Source organism: Erithacus rubecula (assembly GCF_903797595.1).
Source record: "Erithacus rubecula genome assembly, chromosome: 22".
In the NCBI taxonomy this organism is placed as follows: Eukaryota; Metazoa; Chordata; class Aves; order Passeriformes; family Muscicapidae; genus Erithacus; species Erithacus rubecula.
In genome coordinates this window covers 5169466-5181292 of record NC_136674.1, presented here as the reverse complement: position 1 = coordinate 5181292, position 11827 = coordinate 5169466, and the positions used below count along the sequence as shown (strand labels likewise).

General features: G+C 50.0%; 1 protein-coding gene across 1 annotated transcript; it reads right to left on the bottom strand.

Moving 5' to 3' along the window:
• GUSB (glucuronidase beta) lies at positions 1 to 10877 on the bottom strand. The gene is made up of 12 exons (XM_079324996.1): positions 10615 to 10877; positions 9022 to 9210; positions 8451 to 8632; positions 7853 to 7995; positions 7493 to 7680; positions 6714 to 6866; positions 6050 to 6228; positions 5530 to 5676; positions 4433 to 4517; positions 2800 to 2976; positions 2244 to 2379; positions 1 to 1188 (listed from the first exon to the last, which is right to left on the bottom strand). Exons 1-12 carry the CDS (start codon positions 10849 to 10851, stop codon positions 1031 to 1033), a joined length of 1974 nt encoding a protein of 657 aa, XP_079181122.1. The 5' UTR covers positions 10852 to 10877; the 3' UTR covers positions 1 to 1030.
• Between the last annotated feature and the right edge of the window lie 950 nt (positions 10878 to 11827).

Here is an 11827-nt window from a genome sequence, read left to right as displayed (position 1 = left end):
ATATGGTGAGATTTGATCACTTCCCTGAGCCACTCTGAGAACAGGGAGTCATGGCACCAGTTTCACCCAGAATTTGTGAATTGCAGTAATTAAATCCAGATTTGTAACCTCCCCAATGCATTGGGCAGCCTCTGGCTTTGTTGTTCTGCCCTTTGTGATGCTGAGAGTTTGCAGGTTAAATGTTGGGAGTTTTTCTGTGATGCTGCTGTGATCCTAGGACAGCACTGAAGCAGCACAGGGATTTACACCTGGCCCTGCCCCAGAGGGCTCCAGGCCACTCTCACAAAGGTTGGGAACAGAATTTCCCTCTGGGCTGCTCTTCCTGTGGTGACATTGAACATGAAGGAAAATTGTTAGGCACAGTTCATGTCTAAGAGTGGCAGTTTTGGTACTGTAAAATAAATACATTTAAAGCTGAGTTGATGTAGTCCCTCCCTCTCTAACATTCCACCTTGCTGCTGGAACAGGAATTCCAAACTCTCTGCTGGAGTCTGTTGGGTGCTTCACACCCTTCCTGACTGCTGGGAATGCTCAGGATTTCTCACACATCCTGTCAGGCCAGAGCAGCTGCACAAACTGCTCCTCTGCAATCCTGTGGGCAGCCTGCTGTGATCTCAGCAGTGTTAAGTCTTAGGGGAGTTGAACTGGAAAACCTCATTTGCTTTAGAGGGATGTGATGTTCATTTAGAGTAACTTAGGTTTTGTTTTTAAGTTCAGCATTGAGTTGTATCATGTAATATTTGTTTTTTGGTTTGGTTTTTTTTTGCCATAAACAGATACCTCAGTCAGGATTTCTTAACTTCAGCTCCTTGAAAGTGAATATTTGTTTTCCTGCCTGGGAACAGGGAGCCTCCAGACACTGCTGAGCAGAGGAAACAAAAGTTTCTGATCTGCTTTGCATCACAGTAACTACTTCAGGTGGACTAGAAATCGCATTGGACTTGCAAGACTTGAATCAGGCATAAAACTTATTTAAACAGAAACTTAATAACAAGCTCAACATAATCCCCAGCCACCAAACCCTTTATTTTCATTTTAGGTAGAAGGAATGTGATGTGATTACAGGAGGAAGACAGCTTGATTCATTTGCAATCTTCCAGTACCTGTCTCTAAGAACAAATGCAGCTGCTTTGGGCTGGCGCTGGCGGGTGAAGATTCCTTTCTTGTTCCCCAAAACTCGTGTGGTCCCTGCAGAGAAATTGTAAAATAAATACAGAAATCAAACTCTTCCAGGCCCTGCTGTGAGCTGTTACAATGTAGGTACTAAATCAGGCCAGGTGGAAGAGACCTCTGCACTTTCTTCTGCACAGTCAGGAGAGGGAAGCGTGGCAGGATCCAGGGATGTGGCAGAGCAATCCAGCTGCAATTCCTTGTTTTTACAGCTGTGTGCCCATTGATTAGTGTTCTATCTACAGTAGATTGGCTCCACCTTCAGATTAGATGGAGGAAATGGTGATGACTCTGTAGTATCTGGATCCTTTCTGCCTGTTTGAATTTTCACAGGAAATTAGAGATAAGGATTGCAACACATGGAGAGACTGGAACTGCATCTGTGTGTGACCTTGTCTGCATTTTCTCAGTCCTTTTTGATGCTGCTTTTCTGGCCACTGCCATCACTGAGCTTTCCAATGCCTGTCCTGGTGCTCTGCAGGGTATTTTAGTGCTGTTCCTCCCTCTCACTGACTGCTCACCACCTCAACCCACTGCAGGTGGCAGAAGCAGAAATTACTAGATCTGAATTGTGATTGTTTAATTATTCTGTGGGACTGCACTGTAAATTAAGGAATTTCCCTTCCTTTGTGACTGCACTTGTCTGTTAATAATGGGTGGAGTGTCATGTGAGACAGCTGTGTGCCAGTGTAGCATCTGCTCCTCTACCAAGTTGATGATGATTATTTAAGGTGCTCAGTTCCCAGGACAGCTGTAGGTGACACTGGGAGCAAGTGAGATGTCCCTGAAGCTCTGAATTGAAGGTGGCCAAGAACCAGGAGCAGTCTGGGTCCCTCACAATCTTCCCCTGTGCATTGTGTCATGTTTCTGGGAGCATCTGTGCAGGAGAAAGGACAGGCAGAACCTTTCCTCTTGGCTCTGGTCATGCTGGATTTTGTGACAAAACCAGCTGTGCTCTGTCCTGGTGAACAGAGGACCTTCTGTCCTACCCTTCAGCACAGAATTTGTGTGGCATCAATCCCTGAACTCCCAGGGAGGATGGGGAGGTGTTTAGAATATAAATACAAGCTCACCTTGATTGGTCATGAAATCAGCAAAATTCCAGATGAGCTCCCCAACCACAAACTCCTTCCTCTTTTTGTCCAGGACAGAGTGGTACTCCCTGAGCATGGCCTGCTGGTACTCCTCAGTGAACATCATGGGGGGGTCCTGCAGCCAGGGAAAGGGACAGGGGACAAATGAGCCCAGCAAAGCCATTCCCACTGGCTGAGCAACTGTTCCTCAGCACAGACTCTGGGGCTGCCTGCTCTGCATTAACAGGACCATTAGCAAACAGAACTCCAGGTATTGCCAGGGAGAATTCCCCTGGTGGCCTTTGTCATGACAGGGGCAAGAGTGCCACCCCCTGCATGGGACAGCACCACAAACCTCCATCCTCCAGGCTTTGCTTTCATTGAAGCATTTTCTACCACCAAGGACAGATTTTGGAGTCCTCTTTAGGCAGACAAAGTGGGTGGAGCAGGATCCCAATCCTCCCAGCAAAGCCAGCCCAGTGGTGCCACCCTCTCCCAGTTACATTCTGCTGCCCTCTAAGAGCTGTTTGCACCTGGCAAACACCACAACACTCACACTGTGCAGCCCAGGCACTGAGTCTGCTCCATATTCACTCTGGATAATGGGTTTTTGGTAGGTTTTATACCAGTTGTCAAACTGGGCTGTGAGTTGGAGTGGGATCACTTCCAGGTGGCCTGGGTCATGGTACCAGGAGAAGTAGCTGTTCACACAAATCACATCCACATAGGGAGCCTGCAAAAAACAAGGTGAGAGTGTTTTGGCACAGATTTCAACCTTCTCTTGTAAACTTAATCCTCCTTTGGGTTCATTTAATGAAATCCAGGTTTATTAAATGTAGAATGAAGTGTTTCCCCCATCACTCAGGCCCTCCAAACATCATCTCTTTCCCAGAAAAAAAAAAAAAAAAGTATAAATTTAATAAGCTAACAGCATTAATATGGCATTTTTCTTACAGATTAGGAAGTCACAGCAAAGAGTTAGACAAGATCAACACGTTTCATTCTCAGGTTTGTTAGAAGTTTTTTTGTTTCCAAGATGTCTCTGGCTTGCTGGTACATTTAGATGTACTTTTTCTTTTTGAGTATTGGAATGTGATTATCAAGTGAGTGGTCAAATATTTTGACTAGCAACTAAATTTTGTGCATCAATGGTGCAATACTAAGACTAAAGCATTCTGCAAGTTATTTGCCATTTCTACCACATGGACAGTGTGATAAAAGGGCACAAAGCCCCCTCAAGATAAAGTGATGTTGTATGTAACTTGTTCAATGTTCTCTTAACATGTTTTGTAATAAAAGAAAAAAAAAAAAGTTCTAATATCACATCAGTGTATGAGAGATCTGTTCTTTGGGTTTGTTTGCCTGAGCTCCTCCAGTTGGGCAGGGTGGGAATGAATGGGATATCCAAAAGCAGATTCCTGCTGGGCTCCTTCAAATTTAAACCCATCAGAGGTTTTTTTCTTTCTGGGGTGGGGAGGAAAAACCTCAGAGTTGCAGCCATTCCTACTAATTAGAGGACATTTTAGAAGAAATCCAAAGTGTAACCTGGAGCAGGGATGTGGCAGCACCAACTCACCTGCTAGAAGTGATTATTGTACAAGGATGTAGCCTGGAAACAAATAGAGGTGTTGAAAATCCAAAAAAATCCAAGGAAAGTGCCTTTTGGTTATTTATCTAGCTCTAGGGCTTTAATTGTGGAGCTGAAGGAGCTTTTAGATTATTCAACACAAACAGACATCTGCCAAAGATCTAGAGCAGTTGAAAGCAGGAATTAAAGCAAAGCTTCCTTCCTTTAGACTTCCACAAGGGTTGTGAGCATTTTAAAGAGGTTTAAGCTTTGGCTTAATTGCAAGTGAAAATCCTGAGTATTAGTAAACACAATCAATGGCATAGCAAAGCATGACACTATTAATGGAATCCAGGGGCATAATCCTGCACACAAAGAATTGTTCTCTCTTACAGATCTCTCTTTTTTTTTTTTTTCTATTGGACTACAACTACAGGGTAAGGTGATTTCTACTAGAAACAAAAATGTAATTTTTCTTTAGCCTTTCCCTGCTAAATATCTCCAGTAAATCTGGGGAGGATGAGGGGAAAGGACTACAAAACAAGTGCCAAGAGGAGGAAATTCCATGTATGAATTAAAAGAAAAAAAAAAAAAAAGAAGCTAGAAAATAAAGCAAACTTACACCATGATCAAGAGCGTAATTAGCATCTGTCACAAAGGTGACTGGTCTGGAGGGGTCGAGAGCTTTAGTGTGAGCTATCACTGTCCTGTTTGCAAACAGTAAAGCAAGAGTTCAACAACAGCATGGAGCAGCACAGCCCCTTCTCCCCAGGCTCTCTCTGTCCTTCCACCCACCACACTGAGATGCTTTTGATTTAGCAGGCAGTGTTGTAATGAAATCAAGAGAATATCTGTCACCAAGTGACTGCTGAAAAAGAGCAGAGTGGAAGCACACCAAGCACAGGCACATGGGGTGGTGCCAGCAGCTTAAAAGTTGAAGGGACAGTTGAGTTTGAGGACAAAACTGTACAAAGGGCAAGGGGAAGTTTCTGAACAACTCCTGGGATGTGTTCTTGAGGCCCTGTGCCACAGCAGGCAGAGGGTGGATGCTTTTGAGGAAGCCCTGAGTGAGGGAGAGGGCACAGAATGGGACAGTCAAGCTCTGCTGCTGCCCTGGCATTGCAGGAGGGTGGTAGAACATTCTGAAGAATGAAACTTCAGAGCTCTCTCTGAATGTACCTACAGCTCCCAGGGACACTCTGCTGCCCATTACAGACCTGCCTCTGGGCTAATCCAAAGCTTAAATCTCTTTAGAGATAACACCAAGGGGCCTGCAGGGACTTCAACAGTGGCTTTGAAGTGAGGAGCCACAGAACAAATAAGCAGCACTAACTGCAGAACCTTGTGTTCAGAATGAAAGGCCAGTTATTTTACAGCATTGCTGTAATTCTCAAAGGATTCAACACTCATCTTCCAGTGCTAACAAGGAATATTCCATTCTCACCAGGTCTGATTTTACTTAACCCTCAGCTCAAGAAGAGCTGCTCCAACCAAGTGGACTCCTGGTAATTTTGTGGAGCCTTGGTGATTCAGAACCAACATGTTGGGACAGTTCTGAGCACCAGCTCAACACATACAAACTGAAATGGAGCTGCTGTATGTGTAGGTTCAGTTCCAGGGCTCCCAAAAAATGCCTGCCCTCCCTTTCCTACCTCTTTGTGCCATCCCAAAGGAAGAAGAAGCAGCACCTGCCAGGAGATGAGGAGCAGAGGCACTTACTTGAAGTAGTGAGCAGCTGGGGGCAGCTCTGAGGCCGGCTCGTTGGCCACTGACCACATCACCACTGAGGGTCTGTTCTTATCCCTGCGCACCAGCTCCTCCATCACAGCCAGGTGATGCTGCAGGGACTTGTTCCCAAAGCTCTCACTGCAAGACACAAGGAGGTGAGGCTGAAAAATCCATTCCCCTCTGTGAAAACTCATCCCCCGGGGCACAGCAGAGCCTTGATGCTGAGGATGGCTGAGGATGGCTTCTGCCCCATTTCCCCAAAGATTGCTGCACAGTTCAGGGCCATGGTTTGGGTTTGTTAATGGAGCCATGTGGCACAATGTGGCAGCACGCCCTCTGGTTGCCCAACATCAGGAGGCACCGGTGTTGCAACGGGAGATTTCCACACAGAGCAAAGTACTGTCATTATCAGCACAACGGGTGGGACAAAAGTGTCAAAAGGGTAATGGGACACTTGGAAAGAGCTGAGAGGGGGCAGAGCAGCGAGGGCGGGGCTGCTGGCGGCTCTTACGGCAGTTTGATGCCCACCCCCGGGCTCTCGTCGATGACGGCGATGCCGTAGGCGTCGCACAGGTCCATGATCTCCTCCGCGTACGGGTAGTGGCTGGTGCGGAACGAGTTGGCCCCCAGCCAGCGCAGCAGGTTGAAGTCCTTCACTATCAGGGGCCAGTCCAGGCCTTTGCCACGGATCTGGGGGCAGAGAGGAACCAGCCCTTGTGAACACAGCTCCTCTGCTTGATCCAGCCCCAGCCCTGGAGCTGCTTGTGACTGGTGCTGCCCAGGATGGGGAACTCGACAGCCACAGCCAGAGGAGTTTGGGTCTCGTTATCATTCCACCATCCATGGGCAGAGACATCTTCCACTAGCCAGGGTGCTCCAAGCCCTGTCCAACTGGCCTGGAACAAGGATGGGACAGCCACAGCTTCTCTAGGCAATCTGTGCCAGGGCCTCCCCACCCTCACAGCATGTCTGACTGAAAACTGTGGCTGGGAGATGCTCCAGTGTCTCCACCAGCACACCCACGTGCCCTGAGGGATGGCAGGACCAGGCAGGGTGTAGCCTGGGAGGAGAGTGTGAGGAAACTGATCCTTGGAGAAGAGAGGGCAGGAGAGGGGAAGCAATGCAGGTACCACCTCATCAGGGTGAGCTGAGGGGTCCCTGGGTGTCACACTCACATCTGCATCCTCATGCTTGTTGACCCCGTGGAAGTAGAAGGGCCTGCCATTGATGAGGAACTGGGTGCTGGTGACGTGCACGGTGCGGATGCCGAGCGGGAGCGTGTACACGTCCTCCAGCAGCACCTCGCCCACCTGGGCCTGCATCTTCACCTGCATGGCCAGGGAGCAAAGGCAGGGATCCTCACAGGGATGCCCAGTGCTCCCTCCTCTGTCTGTCAGAGAGATTTTGGGCCCACATCCCTCCCCAGCCCTGCCTCAGCACACAGCCCGTTCTCACTGCTGCTCAGGTGGGAGACAGCTGTGGAAGCTGAAGGATGAAGAATCAGCCCCTGTAAGACCCTTCTGGCACTTGCTCATCCCAAAAACATCAGTGTCTTTTCCCCATGGCATCCCCCCAGGTCGTTTCTGTGCCCTGCACCTTGGTGCCAGGCAATGACTGGCACATCACCTGCTGCAAACCCAGAGCAGCTCACCCTCCCTTCCCCGATTTCTGCACCTGAACATCACCACTGATCCTGAACTCCCACAGAGCTCGAGCCACTGAACTCATCATCTCCCCAGAGGGGATGGACTGGACCTCAGTGCACACTCCAGGAACACCCTGCTCTCTGCCAGACCCTTCAGAAGCTGCCAAAGCTTGATTTGATTACTCCTAATTAGCAGAGCCACCCTGGTCGCACGCACAGGGCCCATGAGAGGAGAGCACAGAGGATGGGCCATATGGCAGTGCCTTAACCCTATTAAACACACACACAGAGGAGGAAATGCCACTTTACCTCCAAGGAGTACAGGTATCCAGGGTTCTCATGCATCAGGTAAGGCCACCAGAGGTTTGGGTTGAGGACTTTGAGCTCTCCCACTGCACCATCACCTGTAGCAACCACCTTCCCCTCTTGGTCACGTAAACTCAGGGACAAGGAATTGGCTGTGCTGCCAACCACTGACACCTGGTACTGCACCCTGGCTGGCTCAGAGGAAACACAAAACAATCAGAGACTGCAAGAGGACAGCTCAGCCTCAGGAAAAAGCCACTAGGAAAGAAATTCAACCAGACTCATGCAGGGTATTTTCCCTGCTGCCCTTGTCACCTCCATGTGGAGGGATGCTGAGGGAGCTGCTGATTGCTCTGGACCTACCAACACTGTCTGATGAGGTGGTTGTCACAGTGATGTCATCAATGTAGGCAGCAGGAGTGGTGTAAAGCACAACTGGGCGGTGGATTCCAGCATAATTAAAGAAATCAAACTTGGTGTCCTGCACAAAATAGTTCTTGGGGTACCTGAGTGAGCAAGACAGGAGAACTGGCTGTATTACACTTCATTACACAGCTGGAGGCAGCATGTGGATGCTGGCAGTGCAAAATAAACATTAAAATATCTTTATGTCAGGCTGGATCTGTCTTTCAGCTGCTACACTGAAGGATTTTGCAGTTAACAAAGAAGTTAATGAAGATCTTGATCCTTCAGGAGAGCTGGTACTTGCAGCTTCCAGCTGAATCCAAGCTTCTCAAACCTTCCCTTGATTCAGCTTGACAAATCATCCAATCTGAGCCCCCTGTGCACAGAACAGATGCAATAACTCCCTGTGATTCCTCACAACAGCACAACTTTAACTCCTCACTGCTCCACCAACAAACTCACCATAAAGACAACCCCATGGAGGGATTTATGAATAAATTCCCCATTTCCTACAGCCCTGGGATGATCCCAGCAGTGAAAGAGGCCAGGAACTCACCTTGATTTGTCAGCCATGTACTGGATGGAGCCTGGGGGCAGCGTGTGGGGGGTCAGGGTGTTGTTGAGGGCGACAGTGATGCGGCACAGGGGGTCTGGGCTGCCCTGCACCACGCTGCTGATGTCAGCCTCAAAGGGCAGGTGCCCCCCTTCGTGCTCCACCACCTGCACCCCGTTCACCCACTGCAAGGAAAGACCCCAAAAAATGGGTTATTGGGGTATTGAGGCAAGCAGAGTGCAGAGAGGGAAGCCCAGTTACAAGGAACACCCGGGCTCTTGATCCTCAAAGGATTTTTGAGGTATCTCCCTTTACTGGGAGCTAGATCTGAGTCATGGCAACTGTCACTGAGGGACACAGTTGGAGGCAGATCCATTAATCAGAAAATGTTAGTTACCAATCCCAAAACTGAAGGATCAGAGAAACTGGAATTCATTCTTGCTGGGGGAAAACAGTCACGAGTTCAGAAGGGGATGCAAAATCGAGGCAGGGACTCATTTACTGAACAAACCACAAAACTGCTCTTGGTCCAGCCTAATTTAGGAAGCACAGGGCCACCCCCCGAGGCACTCACCACGATGGAGTAGTAATGGGCACTGCCAAAGCGCAGCACCACCCTGGGGGCGGGATCGCCCTGCAGCCAGCGCAGCGGGAGCAGCACCTCCTTCTCGTACCACACCCAGCCGATGTAATTCTCCAGCCTGGGGTCCTGCGTGATGTCGTTGAAGCTGGAAGGCACTGGCATATCAATCACAGGGCCGCTCTGGCAGGAATTGCATGGAAAAGGAAAGAACAGAGCGTTTAAAAAGAGGAATTTTACTACTGGAGGTGTCCTCTTACAATGCCTTTACCAAGGGGAAATACTTGGGAAAAGCTGTTTAAAAACTGCTGAGATGTCTCACAGCTCCTGCATAAACCCCAGTTAGCACCAGGCACAGGAACCTGCCTGTTCCTACAGGAAGCAGCTGCTCCTTTCTCTTCCCCTCCTGCTGTACAATGACATGTTTTCATTAATGGCTCTGGCACCATGGAATCACAGAGGTGAGGGGGAAAAAGCCCAAGGTTGTTGTTTCAGTGGGAATTTTCTCCTGCAAAGCAATGTGGGGGTTGTGGTGCTGTTTGTCAGCTAAGAGCTGTAGTAAAAGGGTAACAAAATAACAGATATTGTGGGCAGCAATGGATATTTTGGGATATTTTTCTCCCATGGGAGACTGTTTGGGATGAGCTTTTCTCACTGAGAGCAACAGAGATTCCTTGGGATTACAACAGAATCCATTCAGTTACTTATTCCAATATGAAGATTAGAGGGAGGCAGTGTCACAGTACATTGAATATTGAGGAATCCAAATGCTGTTGCCAGAGCTGTTCATTTTTAGCAATTTCTGCAATCAGCATGTTGCACAAAGAAGTTCTGCAGCTTCTCCTTTCCTGGGGAAGCCTCAGGAAATGGAAAGAGGAAGGACTGGACACCCAGGGTGGGCTCCATGTGCATGGCTGACTCAGCCCAGTGCCCTCATCAAAAATTCCTACTGGGAAAATCCTTGGATGGGGAAGAGGATTTTCTAGGATCTCTGCAGGAGAAGCCTTGCCTGTGCTGCCAGAACCTGTGTGTCCTTCAGGGAGGTTCTCTGAGGTCTAAAACACATTGAGTGCACTCATCTAAGCCTCCTTTGGAGGGGGCATATTTCAGGAATACTCTTTTCTGGCAGAACTTCCAGCAGCACAGCGCCCTTCAGCTCTTCTCTCCTTCCACAATCCGGCAACAAAACCGGCCAAAAGGCTAAAAACAGAAATAATGAACGACTTATCCACTTTATGCATAAAATCCATAACTCTTTTCTGTCAGGTAATGCAGATAATTTCCAAGGACATCTCAAAACGTGTCCACCAGCACTCTGAAATTTTAGAATGAACAATTCCCGGTGCCCTTTCCAGGCACTTTTTGCCGATCCTGTGCTGCTGGAAGCTCCGGAGCAGCACCAGGGCCATCATTAGGGGCTGCTAATTAGGAACTGCCTCAAGAAAAACCCGGGCAGGGCGCACGGCAGCGGCTGGGGTGGGGAAGAAGGCAGGGAAAGAGGAACAGGGGAAGAAAGAAGTGGAAGAAAGAAGCGGAGCCCGGCTGGGAGGGGAAGGAGCTCAGCCCGTGCCCTCCGCTCCCCGCTACCTGCCGGAGCGGCCGCCGGTACCAGCGCTGCGCGAACCCCGCGTCCCTGCCCGGAGACAGATCGGCGCGGAAGCTCCAGAGGCCGCTGAGCTCCTTGCGCTCGCGGGAAGGGGTGTCCCGGGGCTGCAGCATCCCGGCGAGACCGGCCGCCAGCCCCGGGAGGAGCAGCAACAACAGCGGCAGCACCGGCATGGAGCACAGCCCGGCACCGGCACCGCGTGAGGCGGCCAGCGCCATCTTCGCTGTGGGCGGGGCCCGCGCTGAGGGGCGGGGCCGGCTGAGGGAGGGGCGTGGTTGAGTTGAGGGAGGGGCGTGGTCGAGCTGAGGGAGAGGGACGGGGTCGGGGTCCGGGCCCGGTCCCGATCCCTGTCACGATCCCGATCTTGGTCCCGATCCTGATCTCAGTCCTGGTCACGATCCCTGTCACTGTCCCGATCCTGATCCTGGTCACGGTCCCGATCCCGCTCCAGAGGGATGAGCGACGGCACAGCCCGACAGGGACCGGGTCCTGTCCCACGGTGGCCTCCGGACAAAGCCACGAGTGTCCCGGCGAAAAGGCGCCTACAGGAGCCTCCAGGCTCTGTCCTGGACCGCTGGATTTCATCGAACGGCGAGTCCTCTCCTCTCCTCTCCTCTCCTCTCCTCTCCTCTCCTCTCTCCTCTCCTCTCCTCTCCTCTCCTCTCCTCTCCTCTCCTCTCCTCTCCTCTCCTCTCCTCTCCTCTCCTCTCCTCTCCTCTCCTCTCCTCTCCTCTCCTCTCCTCTCCTCTCCTCTCCTCTCCTCTCCTCTCCTCTCCTCTCCTCTCCTCTCCTCTCCTCTCCTCTCCTCTCCCTCTCCTCTCCTCCTCTCCTCTCCTCTCCTATGTTTATCACCTACTTATTTATTCATTTGCTTACTTATTTACACAATTATTTATTTGCTTATCACAGAATCATTTACGTTGGAAAAGACCTCCGATGTCACCGAGTCCAGCCTGTGACCCAACACCATCCTGTCACCCACAGCCACATCCAGTTTCCCTTAAACCCCTCCAGGAATGGTGATTCCACCTCCCTGATCACAGTGATGGAATCCCTCCTGATGTCCAACCTAAACACCTCCTTCAGCACAGCTTAGGTTTATTATTATTGCTTGCTTCCTTTTGGTTATTTCTTCATTGCCTGCTTGCTTACTTCTATTTCTTTCCAGAGTCACTTGCGGGAGTGCAAAGGTTA